Genomic DNA, 18,912 nt, shown 5'->3' on the forward strand with positions numbered 1-18,912 from the left:
CGCCATTTGTTTTCAATTGCTGCAAAGTACAAAAACTGAACCCTTCTGTCAGTTGTTTTCTCTCCTTTGTTCAAGAAAATCCCAAGTCTGCCTGGAAGAGCTCTGGAGAGCAACTGCATCGCCCTCTGGTTAAAACTGCAGGCGTGCTGCGCTGCTTGCTTGGTGACTGCAGGATTAGACACAAAATTATGATTCAAAGGTTCACAATCAAAAGTTCCCCTCCTTGCCTTGCAAAGAGCACAGAACTGTGCCACTATAGGAAAAGGCAGCAGCTGCCAGCACGCTCAAGAACACATGCTGCTTAAGTGTCAATAAGGGTGGATTTGTAGGCAGCTGTTTCCAGCTGGGTGGCTGGCACAGCCCTGAGAATAACATGCTGGCTGTAAGCAGGCAAAGGGCAAAAGAAAAAAAATAAACCAACTGAGCAAAGCTAATAAATTCAAGACAACGGCTAACCCACGTTGTGATTCACTATTCCTTCGTCTCCCTTTCATTCCAAAGTAGATTCCTTTCATTTCTTGCTTGGGAAATCAGCAAGGAGCTGAGTTTACAATCCAGATTTTCCTGTGAACATCTATTTTGGTAGGCTCTGAAAGATCACAGACCTTTTATATATTGTCCTCTTGGGAGAGTACGGTAAAAGATGGGTAAACATCAGAAATACTGAAAAGAAAGGTAGATTGGGGATCAATCCAAAATTCTTCTCATCTGAATTTCCTTCCAGATTTTGCTTGTCTTGTTTCAGAAGTGGAACCAATGCATTCATAATTCTTCATTGTTCTTCATTCCCTTACTCTGAATAAAGCACAATGAATGTACAGTGGGCCACAGTTTTCAATTCTTGGATCTATGTGCATGTGTGATGTTGCACTGAGGCGCAGAATCACATGCAGGGCTTTTTTTCAGCTGGAACGTGGTGGAACGGAGTTCCGTTGCCCTGGGAGAAAATGGTCACATGGCGGGTGGCCCCGCCCCCTGATCTCCAGACAGAGGGGAGTTTAGATTGCCCTCTGTGCCGCTCGGTGGCGCGGAGGGCAAGCTAAACTCCCCTCTGTCTGGAGATCAGGGGGTGGGGCCACCGGCCATGTGACCATTTTCTCCAAGGGCAACCCACTGAGTTCCACCACCTCTTTTCCCCGAAAAAAAAGCCCTGATCACATGTATGCAGTAGTAAAACACTACATAAAAAATAACCATCCATAAGATCACATCAACACTGATCTTTTACAATTTTTGATGTAGGGCAAGGGACAGACTCAAATAACTTATAAAAAACTGTTGTTCCTTCAATTCTTGATTTAAGTTTAAAAGTTCTCTTTGTAAAAGAGGAATTTGGGAGGAGTGGAAATTAGAGGGGAGTGAAATTTTAGAATTATTTTTTAAAAATTATATCACACTTTCTCCAGTAAGAGACTTAAAGGCAGTTCATGGACCAAAAACATAAATGAAAATCAATCAGCCACCATCACAAATAAAAATAAATGCCCACGAAAATAGCAGTAACCCAACTCCAAACCCTAACCCTAAAACTTAATCTTTAGCCTCCTAAATTCTAGTTAGAGGGGAGGACTGTTTAACCTCCTCTGCAAGACCTTCCTTAATATTATTTCTACTGCGGGGTAAAGATTGTCTTCCATCCTCTTACCTGCCTGCAAGGGTAGACTGGCCATGATGGCCCAGCGGGACTTTTCCAGACGAGCTGATGGCCTCTCCCGCCACCTGGACCAGAGCAGCCCCGTGGCAGAAAGGTGGCACCTGGCCAGCCATGGCAAGCGAGAAGCAGACTGCCTCTTTATCCCATCCTTCTTTGGACGGGCAAGGATGGGGATGGGGCGGGGTTCCTCTCCCTCCCTCCGTTGGAGGGTGGGACCAGGGCCCTTTTTCAGGGCCATATTTCCCTCCCAGTCTACCCCTGCCTGCAGCCACTGATAGCCAATCCAGATGAATTCTTGGACTGTGATGCTTGCTTTAGATGGGAGGAGAATTGTAAAGGAAGCACCAATATTTGCATTTCAAAGTTCAGGAATCTGAACTTTGGGGACATCACTATATAATGTTGCAGTTATACAGGTACTGATATATTCTACAACTGCGAAGAACCCTCTCCCAATCTTGTAATGCACACTGCATAATTGTAGCCACTTGAGTATTACCCAGCTTGAGTATTGTCATCACTTGAGTGTGTGTATTGAGCAGGCTTGCTAGGTTCTGGCTTCCTGCTGCCACTACACGATTGATTAAATTTATAGCCCGCCCTCCCCACGAGCGGGCTCAGGGCGGGTTACAGCAACAGATAAATTACAGTGTAAAACAAATAAAACAGTAAAACAATAAAATCACATCCCAACATAACAACCTACATTTCAGTATCCCAGATGGGGTGCCATTCCCCTTTCCCTGCACACCATACACACGGGAAAAGAGGGTGGAGGTGCGGGCTGGTAAACTCTAACTTCCCAGTGTATGAGGGGTGGCAGATGGACAATATAGTCCACTAGCAGAAGACTGGCAGGGATGCTACTTAGAATGGATGCAAGTGCTGGATGCAAGTGCTGGCCCCAACCATATGCCTGGTGGAACATCTCTGTTTTACAGGCCCGCCAAAAAGATATAAGGTCTTGGAGGGTCTTCCGACAGAGAGTTCCACCGGGTTGGGGCCAGGACAGAAAACTCCCTGGCCCTGGCCAAGGCCAGTAGAACCTCCCAGGGGCCAGGGGCCACCAGTAGGTGTTAACCTGCTGATCTAAGGGCTCTCCGGGGTACATACGGGGAGAGGCAGTCCCTCAGGTATGCTGGTCCCAATCCGCTTAGGGCTTTATAGGTCAAGACCAAAACCTTGAACCTGATCTGGAACTCCACAGGGAGCCAATGTAGCTGCTGCAGAATTGGGGTCACATGTGCCCTGAATGAAATTCCTGTCGGGACACGAGCAGCGGCATTTTGGACCCGCTGCAATTTCTGGGTCAAACCCAAGGGAAGCCCTGCATGGAGCGAGTTACAGTAATCTAATCTGGAGGTGACCATTGCATGGATCACTCTCATCAGGTCATGGGTTGAGAGATAGGAGGCAAGCTGCCTGGCCTGTCGGAGGTAGAAAAGGGCAGTACGGGCAGCTGCTGCAACCTGGGCCTCCATAGACAAGGAGGAATCCAGCATCAAGCCAAGACCCCGACCAATGAGATGGGCACAAATGGTGCCCCGTCAAAGGCTGGGAGCTGAATCCCCACATCTACTCCCCCACGGCCCAAGTACAGGACCTTCGTCTTCGTGGGATTCAACTTCAGTCTGCTCTGCTTTACCCATCCATACATGGCCCCCAACGCTCTAATTAGGGCATCGGGAACAGAGCCAGGCCATCTGTCCATCAACAGATACAACTGGGTGTCATCTGCATACTGTTGGCAACCCAATCCGAAACTCCATGCCAGCTGGGTGAGAGGGCATATATAAATATTGAACAACAAAGGTGAGAGTAACGCCCCCTGCAGGACACCGCACACCAATGGTTGGCATGCTGATAACATCTTACATAAGAATGCTCAAGAGTAGGAAGACGCAATGATAGCTGAGAGCCAAAGGTTCTGTAAATTTCACCTTCCCTTTGGGGAGGTGAAGATGAAATTAACAAACCCTCTGTGGAGTGATCTCTGCCACCTCTGTCTTTTTAAACCACCTTCATGTAGAGAGGTGAAACTGATAGAGCCTTTGGCTCTGCCCTTTAAACTATGCTTCCTGGCTAACAGTGTGTCTCCCTACACTTTGTTAGCATTCTCATGTGAGATGTCTCGTGTAGAGACACTCTCAGATAAGTGGCGAGAGAAAAATGGTGGGGAAAGGGGGGGATGACGGGCAGTGTCCTGATGTGCTGACGTCACTTTCCATTCACCCAGAAGATGTTACGTCAGTGCATCGCCGAAGATGTCATTATACTGCTGACAAGGGCCCCACCAACTTGGGTAAGTCTCCCACTGGTAGCCAGCCTGGTGATGGCAACTCTAGTATTGAGCTATACCTATCTTTCATTAACAAACACATTAAAAGATCAGTTAAGTATAAAATTGCGCATCTTTCTGAACATCATTCAACAAAACAAAGTTTGGAAATAGGGGAAGATCGTGAGCTGTAATCGGTTTCATCTGCTCTACTTATAGTCAAAATTCTTGTATGTATTTACATAGTCACCATTAATGCTTAAAGAGCATTTCCCAAAAAATCTTTTCCAATGACCTTATGTCCTATTAGTTACATTTCCAATGACCTTTTTACATATGTGCTGAATTTGCACAGGTGTTAAATACCATCTGTTTAAAATCTTATAATGAACTTTCCCAAGAGAATCACTTAAAGAAGTTGTTGCTCACAGTCCATTCCATTCCCAAATCCTCCTCCCACTTACACAGCAATCCAGTGTGGAGTCACTCCAGTTTAAATCTACTGAAATCAACAGACCTAAACCCTTCTGCTCCAGTTAATTTCATTGGTTTATTCCCTAAAGTGCACCGATTTATTTTCAACCCTCCACACTCTATTTTGTACCATTAGTAGTGGGTCCAGGTTTTTTGCAGGTTTTCCCTGGGTTTTCTGGGACCACTTTTCCCCTGACATTTTTTAAAAGCAGTTTTCCAAACAGCGCTTCCCCCTGTGCATAATCTTTATGCTGTCTTTTAGTGTTCAGCCCACTTCTGCCCCTCTCCTGCCCCCTGCCAGCCCACTTCTTTGTGATTGGCCACTTTCATCTATCCAGCCACTCCCTCTTCCCTCCTTTCCATCACTCCCCTTCTTGTCTCTCTCTCCCTCCTCCTCTTTTATCATTTTTTTCGAAATCCAGCACTGGATTGATACACTGATCGTTTGCAACCGTGGAAGAGGTGCAGGATTCTCCATAGCTTTCATTTTTCTGTGTTTGTAAAGGTTGGAATATTGTATAGGGAGAAGAACAGAGCCTGGATCAGCCAGTCAGATTAACAAAGAGGGTGCTGAGAGGGAGAAATTCCAGGAACAGCAATACCTCTGCGGCGTTCCAGTGTTACATCAATTTAGCTTGTGCAAAAAGTAAAAAAGAAAATAATTAAGGACTGGCACCGTGACACCACCAATGACGCTGTTGGTGACGACAGCACCAGCACTCTTCAATTCTGATTTATTGGAGTATGGAGCAGAATAAATAAAACAGCATCACACCACCATTATATGGAGGAGATGCGGAGGGAACGTGGCCAAGCCCGTTGCCCTGGTTTCAGCCTGGAGTGCAGAAGGGGCGTTAGACTGGCGCAGCTCTGCACGGGGTTGCACTTTCGTCCTTTTCGTTGCTTTTTTCCCACTAAACACAGACCTTAAGAACAGCACTCAGCAAGTACTGCAACTTATCAAATCCCATTTTACTTCATCAATGTGAACAGAATGTTTTAAAATAAAAATATAAAAGTTCCACATATTTACTCTGAAAAAAAAAAACTAACCTAAAAACTGTTTAAGCTTCCATCAAAGACACCTGAGGCCTACACTCTACCTGCCTCAACAGGGCTTCGGAAAGATTTTTATCATGTTTTCTGAACTTTGCATCTCTTTGACCTGAATTTAAGCCAAGAATAATAGCCTATTGCTGGAAGGACCCTGGAGTGCCATCCCCTCAAGGGCGGCAGGATTCACCAGAAGTAAATAGTCACTGACAGATCATTTTTCCCAGTTTTCTTCTCTTGCCCTCTGGCTCAATTTGTTTACAACACCCTATCATTTCACTCTTCACACCTAATGATTTAAGCATTCCGAAATCCTGGTTGTTTCCACTTACTGATCATAACGGAGACAGTGTTCACGTTTGGGTTGAAAGAGCAACGTCCTTTTCCAGATTCACATTTGGAATCGATTTTGAAAACCTGCTCCTGGAACACAAAAATAACATGTGATTTGTAAAAACGCCTTGAAATTAATTTTAACATGCTCGGTTTGGATGATGCTTTATGTCAAAAATTTCAGGGAGTTTTCCTCTTTCCCTAAAACAGGAATCCTTCATCGTGCATGTGCTTTCCAGTTCAGCTCCAGTTTTGTTTTTCTATTACTGAGTTTTGATTATGAAGGTACATAAAAATACATCAATAAGCACAATAAAATAATTGAAAAAATCTATCACTAGAAGAGACAGTGTGACTTAGGAGGCAGAATGCCATGCTAGGTTAAGGGATAGATCAAGATGGGCTCTAGCTGTGTTAGTCTGTCTGTAGCAGTGGAAAAGAGCAAGAGTCCAGTAGCACCTAAAAGATTAACAACATTTGTGGCAGGGTATGAGCTTTCGTGAGCTACAGCTCACTTCTTCAGATACAGCTAGAATGTGAGTCCATTTATCCTTATGTCTTGGAGAGTGGAGTAATTGCAGAAGCCGAATGATAATAGCCAATGAATGACAATGGCAGGCAAGACTGAATAGGGTGAGGTATGCAGATGGGTAGTAGGTGTGGAAAAATTAGCATTGGTAATGAGACAGGAAGCCTTTGTCTTGATTCAGTCCAGGTAGATGCATAGTCTTGAGCTTTGTTATTATTTATTTAAGACTTTTATTCCACCCTCCCTGCAAGCAGACCCAAGGTGGATTACATCAGATAAAACATTTCATATACTTACATCATAAAAACAGTTTAAAATCAACAACATCATAACAATACAGTATATAAACTAATATACACGACAGTAGCAACCTGTTCGTCAACTGGAGCAATCAATTCACCAATTTGGAAGCTAAATGGTGGAGAACTCTAATAGGGAAGACTTAGATCTTCTCTTCTCCTCTATCCAGGCTGGCAGAGGCCTAGCCCAACCTCAATCATATGCCTGGCAGAGCATCTCTGTCTTACAGGCTCGGCAGAAAGATAGCAGATTCTGCTGGGCCCTGATCTCACTAGACAGAGATTTCTACCAGGTTGGAGCCAGGACTGAAAAAGCCCTGGCTCTGGTTGAGATCAGGCAGGCCTCCCTGGGGCCAGGAACCACCAGTAGTTGCTTATCTCCTGATCAAAGCATCCTCTGTGGCACGTATGGGGAGAGGCGGTCCTGCAGATACGCTGGTCCCAATCTGCATAGGGCTTTATAGGTTTGTACCAAAACCTTGAATCTGATTCGGTACTCCACTGGCAGTCAATGCAGCTGGCGCAGTATAGATGTTATATGCGTTCCGCTTGGCACTCTCACAATGACACACGCTGCTGTATTTTGAACCAGCTGTAATCTCCAGACCAGGCTCAATGGAAGCCCTGCATAGCGCACGTTACAGTAATCCAGGCTAGAGGTGACCATTGCCTGGATCACTGTAGTTAGTCACGGGTCAAGAGGTAAGGGACAACCTGCCTGGTCCATCGAAGATGAAAAAAAGAGGATCTGGCAACCGCTGCGACCTGTGCCTCCATTTTCAGGGAGGCATCCAGGATCACCCCCAGGCTCCTAACCTTCAGAACTGGCATAAGCAGTGCCCCATTGAGGGTCAGGAGCCGAAGTCCTGAAGCTACACACCCATGGCTCAAGTACAGGAACTGTCTTCATAGGATTCAACTTCAGCTGACTCTGCTTCAACCATCCAGTTACAGCCTCAAAAGCATGCTCTAGGACTTCTGGGGCCAAGCCGGGCTGGCCGTCCTTCAGCGGATACAACTGGATGTCATCCACATATTGGTGACACCCACGTCCAAAACTTCACACCAACTGGGTGAGGGGGTGCATGTAGATATTAAATAATAAAGGGGAGAGTATTGTCCCCTGCGGGACACCGCATACTGCCAGTTTGCGGGATGACAGCTTCTCCCCTAGCGACACCCTCTGTCTCCAAATGTGGAGGAAAGAGACAAGCCACTGCAAGGCCATCCCTTGAACCCCCACATTGGTGATGTGGTGGGTCAGAAGATCGTAATCGACCTTATCAAACACTGCTGAAAGATCCAGTAATATCAGTAACGTCGATCCACCCCGATCCAGGTGCCAGCAAAGACATCTGTGAGGGCAACCAGCAGTGTCTGTCCCATGTCCCAAGTGGAAGCTGGACTGGAAGGGATCTAGGGCCGAGGTATCCTTCAGGGACCTCTGCAGCTGTTCCACCACTGCACATTCAATCACCTTACCCAGAAACAGGAGGGTCGAGAGGGCGGTAATTGGTCAGGTCAGTGGCAATTCAGCCGTCTCTCTTTTTAATCTCCCTTTGAAATTCCTCTGTAGGGGAACTGCTACTTTTAGGTCAGCAACTGAATGTCCTGGAAGGTTAAAATGTTCCCCCACTGGTTTTTGAATGTTTTGGTTCCTGATGTCAGAATTATGTCCATTAATTCTTAGTTGAAGGGACTGGCCAGTTTGTCCTGGGTGCTATCCTCATTCTGCCATAAATCTTGCTGGCTGACCTTGCCCCAGTCACACACTCTAGCCCTGCTCACAAGTTACAGTGAACACATGTACAATCCATGTACAGTGTACACTTGACTTTTTAAAAAGTTCCCGATCCAGCTGGAAGGGGAAATTGCTGGAACATGAGTCATGAGGCAGGACTGGCTAGTAGCCCCACACCCTGGAGTTGTGTAAGGACAAAAGAGGTCTTCCAGGAGTTCTTAAACTAATCTCACCCACACCCTGCCAATTTTCCCTCCCTTCTCCCTTCCTAATCAGAGTTATTCAGGGACCTGATAACTATTCCCTTCCATTAATTGTGGGTCATAAAACGCTTTACACACCCAGGAAGGTATAATCAAGCTTTCCCCATTTTATTGTTTCACCTCCAGAGGCAGCCATTATGGTATGGTTTTTGGGCAGAAGACATGATCCTGCCCCAGGGTATGTTCCACAGTATAATTGGATCATTCTGTCATGTGCTCAGTGTGTGTGTGTTCTTCAGACCCTATGCACACACTCAGGCACGTGTTTGAGCCTTCTTGGTATGAAGCACTGGTAGACTGATAATATCATCTGACCCTAAATCTCTCTCTGTTTTCCTCCCTGTTTCTAGTTAGTTCTGTGCATATGTGTGTTTGTTTTTGCTGCTGCTTTAAGAACACCCGCCTGGTACTTTCAGAGAGTTCTCTAAGGGAACAATCCTGATACACTGGTGGAGATCCTGGCTAGTTATACCCTCTCTCTGCTTCTCCTTGTATGCTAATTCCCCCAACTCTCAATGAGACACCCCTATTTAGGGTAACATAGCCACCACCTTGAGGTTGGTAACCTTACTATTTATAGCTGGAGGCTGCCATGGGGGCAGTGCCAATCACAAAACAGCTGCCATTGGGGCAGGTTCAGAAAACAAATGGGAAAAAACCCTGCAAGAATACGAAAAGAAGAGGGGAAATGGGTACCAAGCAGAGCAGGAGAGAATTCCAGTGGCTCTGTTCCAGTTGCCAGCTTGCTCTAAAAAGTCAGCAGTACACCCAGATGCCAGAGGTAGGTGCTCACCCGTCTTTCTGAGCCTGCTTTATTTAGTCATCTTTGTTTACATCAGTTCCAATGCCCTTGACATCTTCTTTTTAGTTATGCTCATTGTGCCTGGGATACTAGATTTCCACACAAAGAAGATATGGGCTTCTTTCTGATTAAGAGGAGAGAAAGCTCCCCGGAGGAGTGGTGGTCCCCTGCCAGTCTTCCCTGGCATGACAAGGAGCTACAGTGTGTCAGCAGCTACACAGCCCAGCTTCTCCACCAGCTGTTGTGCACAGTTGGGTGTCTCTAGTGCTGACGGGATGGGAAAGGAGGGGGCAAAATGGACATGCTGTGTTCATTATTCTGATTAGTAATAGCCATAACCCCAGATGCTCATGTGGAAAAACATCATGGGCAAGCAGACATAATTCTACCAGCTGTCAGTCCTTCATGGTGAAAACCCTATTCTTGGAGGCCGGGAGCCAAGATCAGCTCTTGGTACTTGTTGTTTAAGATCACTACCTGATGTTCAAGAGTGCAACCTGAAATAGTAAGGAAACAGATCAAGAAAGCCAGAACGATTCCAAGGGACAACCTGCTACAAGATAGGCTCAAACGAAACAACACCATTGGTGATCATAGCTCAAAACAGTTCAACACATCATTAATAACCTGCAACCTATGCTGGGCAATGATACTTCTCTCACACAGGCATTGAGAGAAGCAAACCTTTTCTTGCCCACAGACAGCCCCCCAACCTCAAACAACTCCTCACTCACAACCCTAACACAGACACAGACTCTGGGATCAGGGCCTGCAATAAACCAAGATGCCAACTTTGTTCCCCTATTTACCCTAACAGCACAATCACTGGACCTAACAACACCAGCCATGCCATCTCAGCTTCATCCACTTGCTCGTCTTCCAACATTACAGACACCATCAAGAGCCCACAGTGCCCTTCCACTCACAACACTGGACAGACACAGAATAAATGGACGTAAATCTGACATTGAAAATCACAACACTCAAAACCAGTGAAAGAACATTTTAATCTTCTAAGACATTCCATGGTTGACCTAAGAGTGGCAGTCTTCAGAGAAACTTCAAGGGAAGAATATAATACAAGATTGATGAATACAAATTCAGAACAATGGTGCAATTTTTGGCAGGTAATGTTTTTAATTTGGATTTGATTTCTGCTTGTTAATGTGGGATTTCTAAATATCTGTTACTGTAGATTTAAATGCAGGTCTCTGAGGAGAGAAGGAGTGGGGTTGGATGGATAAATGGAGTCTTGGCCCGTAGCTGTACCACCGAGTGTAAGAACTATTCTGAAACTACTACGCTTATCAAAATCATCATGCTTATGCTCTTATAAATAATCTCTGCCTTTGTTTCAGCAAGAAAGATCCTTTTCTTCCTCACAACTCCCCCCACCCACTGATCATTCTGTTGAACTGCCATCTATAACAATCCTTCCTACAAGTTAAACTGAAAAGGCCTAAGGCAAAGTACTTTGGTGGCAGTAAAAACCTTTTGAGGAGTCAGCAATACGTAAGACACACAAACACAAAGGTTCTTAAGGTAAAAGCCTGGGTAAAGTAAAGAACACCCAAAGCTTTGTGCGAGTGGAAATAAAAAGAGTATAGGTGACTAGAGTCTTCCAGTGGTATTAGAGTCTTCCAGAGGTCTTAAAAGTGCTACTGGACTTTTTTTGATTTTCCAGTGGTATAGGTTTAAGCAGGGCTTTTTTTCTGGGAAAAGAGGTGGTGGAACTCAGTGGGTTGCCCTCGGAGAAAACGGTCACATGGCTGGTGGCCCCGCCCCCTGATCTCCATTCAGAGGGGAGTTGAGATTGCCCTCCGCGCCGCTCAGCGGTGTGTAGGGCAATCTAAACTCCCCTCTGTCTGGAGATCAGGGGGCGGGGCCACTGGCCATGTGACCATTTTCAAGAGGTTCCAGAACTCCGTTCCCCCGCGTTCCCCCTGAAAAAAAGCCCTGGGTTTAAGGTAAACTAAGGAGGAGCTGGATAAAGTTCCAAAGTCAAAGGGTTTAAAAACTTTAAAAACAGAAAACATTACAAATGGTCTGAATGGGGACAAAAATTTCTACTCTCACTAGCTAATCTTCCTTACCTACTCTAATCATGCAAACTACATTTCATATTATACCTCTACATCCTATCTTAGACCCCTCCCACCTTCTGACTGGGTTATAAGGGGTCAGGGATATCCATTCCTATTTGCATCTGAGGAAGAGAGCTTGACACTGCGAAGCTCATATGCTGGGAAATCTTGTTGGTCTTTAAGGTGCTACTTAGGGATCCCAGGTCCCCTGGTAGGGGCAGGAGTTCCCCTGCTCCTGCCCTCTGCTCCTCCCCCTGGAGGGACAGCAGGGGAATCGGCCTCCTGGTGCACTCCTGGGGTGGCACAATGATGTTACCCCTGGGAAGTGACATCATCACACAGGGGCCAGGAGCACTTCTGCACTTCCCAGAGGGCCGATTTGGGGCAAATCAGTTCACTGCGAAGCACAGGAGTGCTCCTAGCTCCTGCACAATGACATCACTTCTCAGAAGTGACATCATCACTTTTGGGATGATGTTTTGTACTATCAATTAAAGTAAGAACTGTTCTCCTCCCGATCAGCCTTTTTTTTTTTTTGCTAAGCCTGTAGGATGTTTATTTAGAAGAGACTTTGATTCATTGTTTTTGTGCTGCTAATTTAAGAATGTTGTCTTTGAAGAAGATTTTGTGGTTTTAAAGTGCTGATTTGTACATTGGAGACAATGATGCATGGTTTTACTGTAGGAAGTGTTTTCTGTGTTTTTATGTAAACTATCGAGCCCACAGTGGTGGGAAAAGGTGACAAATAAGCCAATCAATCTGAAATCAATTTGTTTATTCATTCATTTATTAGAATATTTATATCACAGCTTTTCTTGTGGTGCACTTAGAAATTATAATCATAAAAGTAACAAAATAAAACTACAAACCCTCCACCACTAAGCAGATTTTTGCTTAGTGAAAAATCAGTGGAAATTCTTTAGTATTACAATGGTTCTTTTTCTTTTTTTTAAACTTTGTTTATGAAAAATGATGGCAAGTTGGAAAGAGGGATTAGAAAAGGTACCATTTGCAGATAAGCCATGTAATTTCTCAACAGGCTTGCTTGCAGAGTGCTAAAAATAAATTCACTCTGCTAATTAGGCATATAGATGCAATAGGTACCATGGGGGCTGGGGGGTATACTCGAAGCAGCTTTGCTATTGTTGGCCTAGATGGTAACATAATGAAAGTGCAAAGCCTCCAGTCAAGTGTTTAACAGACTCCAGACGTCTGAGGCAGCGGTTTATTTAATCAATTGATCATCGGCATGGGCCTAAAAATGACAGACACGTCGAGACCCATTCCAGTATGCCAAAGATTCATATCTATATTTTTTCAGTTTAACACCAGCATCTTTTTGCCTCCTTTTGAAGCCTCAGATTTTACTGAAAACTGATGCCATGCTTGAGCCAATAATACAAAGAAATTAAACATCTCTGCTGATGTTACATATGGGTTCATTAGAGAATATTTTGAGGGAGAATGAGTCCAGATCTTTTTCACAGCTATAGGAATCAATGGTGCTGGGCTTCAGTGGGGAGGGGGAAGAACCAGAAGGGAACACATCACTACTGCTGAGGCAACTGTGCTGATGTTCCATGTTTCTGCCCTGAACAGTGGCAATGACAGCTAGGATAAGCTTGCAAAATGCCACCCCAGCCCCCTAAATAGCTCCCCTAGTTTTCCCCATAGGGAATAATAGAGGTTGGAGGTTGCTGGGAGCACCTTCTTTGGGGGCCCATAAAATGGCCTCCCAAATTCCAATCTTCATGAAATTGGGGGGTCTTTAGACAACAGTTAGAAGTAGATCTCCAGCAAATTTGGTAAAATTTGGTCATAAAATCCCGCCCCCCCCCCCAGACCTCTGGAAAGCCCCAAATCGCATTTCCCATTGGGAACAATGGTCAAATTTTACCCAGTTTGCTCTGTATTGCCAAGCCAAACTAAAGAATAAGTACCTGCCACAATCTTTCTTCCCACCTCCTCTTTATCCTGACTGAAGACACTGCATGGAGAGGAGGAGGAAGAAGTTAAGGGGGGATGGTGCACGAAGGAGGAGTAAGGAGTAGAGGGCCGATTCCACATTACCTTATCTCCCGTTTTTCTTGTGCAATGATTGCACAGTCCCTTATGGCGCGTTTCTCACTCGGTCATCCACATCAGCCTTCTAAAAGCGGCTCTCTCACGCAAAACCATGTTCACATCCCCCTAATCAGCGCCTCTACCGCGCAAAACAATGATCACATCCCCATTTCAAAAGACGGGATAAGGGGCGGGGAAAACCCGACCAGTTCTGGGTTTTTCTTTTCTTTTTTTTTAAAAAAGGGAAAAAGGACAATATATCGACGCGCAATTATCTTTTTTTAATGAAGACACGTTCCCTCCCTCGATGGTCATTGGTCAGATTGTCCCTATTACCACAGGATAATTAACGGCCAGCGTGAAGCGTGAAATATCCATGGGAAAGGGGGTTCGGTAAGGATGCCCTGCAGCAGGATGCCAGAGCTGAGCTTCATAATTTCTTTGCAAACTTGGGAGCAACGAAAAGATCGGCAGCACATTCCGTGTTGTCCATCACCAGAGAATTGATTTCGCCGACCCGTGAATGAATAAATATTCATGGTTTAACGATCAAAGTTACTACTGTGCTATTAGAGTTTTAGGCAGTACCTGAAAATGAAAGCAATATAATGAGTTGGACAAGGGTTGGACAAGGGCGGGGCGGAAAGTTGATCCTTAATTTGGAGGCGGGTCAGGAGAGGATTTGAAATCAACAGGGGGGAGGTTCTTACTCAAAAGAAAAAAAAACGGTGACAAAAGCGCAATAGGCTGGGGCAACGCAATGACAATTTAATGGCGACTTCAAAGACGACGCGTGTGAACTGATCAGGGAATGGCGTGGCAGAGGCGAAAAACTGACGCGAGATCTAAGGTGGTGTGGAATTGGCCGAGATGGGAACGAACAGCAATACAAATTAAAAAAACCCACAAACAGCCCAATCAGCTGTTCGCGAACAAGCTGTTTGTGAGGCCCCATTCTAAACGAACAGGTGGTCATTGCAAGCCTTGTTCATTGCTGTTCATCAAGCCAGACAGTCTGGCACCTGCAATCAATTCCCTTGGCAACTTAGGCAGGGATTGTCTGAACTCTGAACTCCTTCTGTTGCCCTGGAAACCCCAATCTAACCCCAATTTAGCTTGATAGGCAGGTCTTCCTTCCAAGTGTGGACTGGAGCTCCAAATTTGTTACAAGAGGAAAAGACCAGGGGGGAGGAGGGCTCCCAGCTCTGGCTTTCAGGGAGAGACAGCTGCTGTTAGAGAGACAGGGTGAGTGCACTGTAGCTTGAATTTTCTTTGTGTGTGGTGGGATAGGGATCTACCCCTTCAGGTTCCAGGGCTGCTGCCAGGCTCTGGGGCCAAGCTATTATTTATTATTGGTACATTTCCTGCTGCCTGCTCAGGTAGGGCTTCTGGGAGTGGTGCGGTAGGGATCTTGATGGCTGGAGGAGAGCCTGCTGGCCCCCATGAACAACAAGAGGCAACTTCTCACTCTTTTCAGCAGAGTCTGAAGCCTTCCTCCAGCCTAAAGGGCCTTCAGCCAACTCTATTAGCTCTTCCTCTGACAGAAAAGCCATAGCCCCAAGATGGAGGAAGCCTTCAAACTTTGCTGAGCAGAGTGGTAGGCTATGGACCACACAGTGTCAAAGGGATCACTAGTGAGCTTCATGGTGGTGGTGGGGTTAATTCTGGCCTCTCACAGTCATAGCCAAACACTTTAATCTGTACACCACAATGGCCGAAGACAAAGGAGGCAAATCAACATAGATTGTGGCTGTGAACAGGTGCAAAAATGGGAATGGCTGCAGGAGGATTTCAGGGAGCTTTTCATTCCTCAACAACACATATTTTTTGTTCTAAAAAATGATACCTATAGAAAGATCATACCCTTAATGGGACACAAGCTTGTACACACTTCCACTCCTCTGTATGAGAGAGGTGAACAACTGAGAGATCCTACTATCAAAAGTCTCACTAAACAGGCAAGATTAGACACAGTGAAAGGAGGCTAAATCTCCTACATTCAATGAGATTTTGAAAGGCAGGTTTCTTGGCCAGGGCTGCTGAGGGGACCGGAACAAGAGAGGCAAAAGTGCTGAAGGCTTTAGTCAACTGGGAGAGCAAGAGATAGGAGTGCTATGTGCTTTGTTTTCATTCAAAGTTTGGGTTGGGTCTGGGTTAGTGGTCCCAACTCCAGGCTGAGAAATTCCTGGAGATTTGGGAGGTGGAGCCTGGAGAGGGTGGTGTTTGCAGGGGACCTCAGTGGGGTGTAATGGCATAGAGTCCACCCTCTAAAGGAGCCATTTCCTCCAGGGGAACTAATCTCTGTTGCCTGTAGATCAGTTGAAATTCCAGGAGATCTCCAGCCTCCACCTGGAGGCTGGCAACCCTAGTTTGGGTTGTGTGAGAGGGGGCTCCAATGGAATCTTCACCTGGGGGCCTGAGCTGTCTCTCAGATTTGGTTTCCACACTTGCTCGTGGTCTTCACATTTGCCCACCAAACTCTGAAATCGTCTTCCAATTCCTCCTTGTGTACCAGAGAGAAAACATCCAAATAACAACTTGGTCTCCCAGCCCTAAGATCCATAATCTAAACACATCATTGCAAAGACGTTCTCATTTCATTAAGTTGGGGAAATGCATTCCTGAAAGATCAGGAATGTTCCCTGATCAGCCAGTACAGTGAAATGAAATGCAGGCAAATGAACACATGTAATGGGGCCTAATCGTCTGGAATTTAGAAGGGAGCTTTACCTGCCCCTTAACGGCAACTCTGTTCTGTGAACTGGGAAGGCAAAGAAAGATCACTTTTCATTCAGTCTCAGCGCAAGTAGTCCTGATTTAGGACAAAGTATCCACAAGCGTCTGGCAAAGGCAGAGAAGGAACATCAGGCACAGCCTCACACAGTCTACCCTCTTGCAGAAATGCAACGACTGGCCTGGAGAGGTCTCCTCGGCTTTTTAATTCTATACAAAATGCAAGCAAAGCTAAATAAAATCCTCAGAGAATGCATTTCAGTGGTAAAATCCTGTCCAAACCAGAAAACTCTTAACTTGCCAGCAAATTGAATTGAGAGGGGGGTAGCATGGTTGGCTCTGCATGGAGATCAGGCCCCACCAACATAGAGAGCTACACAAAAGTGAGTATTGTAAGAAATGAAGTTCTTTCATCTGGCTCATACTGGGAAGTGAAACCAAGAAAATTCTTTATTTAAGGGACAGGATATTTATCTCCAGGCTGCTGGCAACCCTACCCTCCACATGACAAGTGCTCTGAACACCAAAGTACTTTTTCAGCTGGCATTGGGATGGGAAGGGCAAGAAGTTCAAAGTCTGCTTGGACTTGCAGACCTGTAAGTAGTTCTTGGTGAAGCTCAGGAAGACAAGGAAAATTACCGGTCTACCTATCTACCAATACACTTTAATCCACATTTTCTACAACAGGGGTCTCCAATGTCATGCCCAAAGGTACCATCGTGCCTGTTGACCCATTTTCTAGTGCCCACCACATATTTTTAGAAAGTGGGTGGGCCAGGTGCCAAGCATGGCTTCTGATTGGCTGTTGGAGATTTGATTGGCTGTGCAGATTTTTAAAAACATTGCTTTGGCAGATGCTGCTTTCACATCACAAGGATTTTCACTGTGTGACTGAAGGTAAGCCGTGGCAGCCATTTTGTAGCTGGCTGTGCCTCTTTCAGCAGCCATTTTGTGGCATCCATTTTGTAGCTGTGGTCACCACACTTTGTCAGAATTCCAAATGGGGACCCCTGTTCTACAATGAGGGCTTATAAAAGTTCCCCCATCTTTTCTTTACTCTTCACAACAAGCCTGTAAGATAAGTTAGGCTGAAAGAGAAAGAAAGAGAGAGAGAGTGGCCTAAAGTCACTCAATGAGCTCCATGGCTGAGTCCAGATTTGGACCACAGCCTCGTCGTTGGGCATTCTAACCACCACTGCACACTGGCTTTATGAGAATACAATTTGGATCCATGTATGAAAATATACTGAAGTAAATCATAAACACTCGCCTTCTGAAATGTCATATAACAAAAGAACCCCCTCCTCACATACACTTACCTCAGACCTTCGCCCTCTGTTGAGATATGCACATACAGGGCTGAATGCTCCACTCCCACAGACGTATAGGTGAGTGCGGTTGAAGGTCTGGATCACACGTACAAAATTACCACAGCCGTGCTACAGAAAAAGAGAACAAATGAAAAGCTGATGGACTGCATGATGGTCTTCGGTGTGTTTGTTCCAATTTCAACATTAACAGGTATTTTCTTCTAGCCAACAGTATTTATTGGCATAAACACAGTAATATTAGACATGTTCTTGAGATATTCTCATAACCACTGTTTTGTTGCAGGAGCGAGAGTAGCTACCAGTGTAAAGCGCAGAGTGTGAATTGGCTAGTTCCCTCAAGGTGAAATGTGTGGCCTCCATACCACTCTGGAGTCAGATACTACACGTGGAGTCCTGCAATTCTCCCTCCAAACTAGTAGAATGGAAAGTGGAAACAAGGTCTGATCAAGCCTATTATCTACCCACCTCTTTGTTCGTACAGGCACAGGGAAGACCTGAAGAGGTACCTATTGCTACATGCTTACCAAAAGGGTTGGCTGCTATGGTTGTATCTAGCCAATGACTCCTTCCATGATAAGTTCTTATCCTGTAGTAGGGAAACCAAGCCAAGCAACCAAGACATTATGTCCCCTGCAGGGCCTTGCACTCTGCAGATAAGCAATTACTGGTGGTCCCCAGCCTGAGGGATGTTTGCCTGTCCTCGACCAGGGTGAGGGCCTTTTCAGCTCTGGCTCCAGCCTGGTGGAACACACTGCCGTTGGAGAATTGGGCCCTGCAGGATCTGTTGCAGTTCCGCAGGGCCTGTAAGATGGTGATGTTCCACTGGGCCTTTGGTTGAGGACCGGCGTCCGTCTCCTCTTCCAACTTTTTTCCTGACCACCATGCCCCATTTTCCATCCCACTCTGGGAGCTGTTCTACAGCTGACCTTGTAGAATTTGAGCTTAACCTTTTATAGTGGCCTGTGTATTTTAACAACACCTAGAACTGAATTACTGTGCTTGGCGATAACTTTTATAGTTTTATGTGTTTTTAAGACAGTATTTATTGCTGTTTGTTGATGTTAGCCGCCCTGAGCTGTTCGTGGGGAGGTCAGGAAATCTAAATAAAATAGAATAAAATAAATAGAAATAAATAAATAAGACTTGCACATTATAAGATTCCCTTCAGAAAATCCTTTAAAAACCTCTCCCCTCTGCATGTTGGCTTCGCCATCATATCATGTGCAGAGGCAGCAAACACAATGTTTGTAGACTTACTTGTCTAGACAGCTTCC

General features: G+C 45.5%; 1 protein-coding gene across 1 annotated transcript in view; it reads right to left on the minus strand.

The window, feature by feature from the left end:
* The window catches only part of SEMA3C (semaphorin 3C), a 273,491-nt gene that overhangs the window by 95,336 nt on the left and 159,243 nt on the right, over window positions 1-18,912 (minus strand). The window contains exons 5-6 of the mRNA XM_054989345.1: window positions 17,627-17,746; window positions 5,792-5,882 (exon numbers count right to left, since the gene is read on the minus strand). Of these exons, the coding sequence (XP_054845320.1) occupies window positions 5,792-5,882; window positions 17,627-17,746 (211 nt within the window). The remainder of the gene's footprint in view (window positions 1-5,791; window positions 5,883-17,626; window positions 17,747-18,912) is intronic.

Source organism: Eublepharis macularius, chromosome 9, assembly GCF_028583425.1.
Source record: "Eublepharis macularius isolate TG4126 chromosome 9, MPM_Emac_v1.0, whole genome shotgun sequence".
Lineage (NCBI taxonomy): Eukaryota > Metazoa > Chordata > Lepidosauria > Squamata > Eublepharidae > Eublepharis > Eublepharis macularius.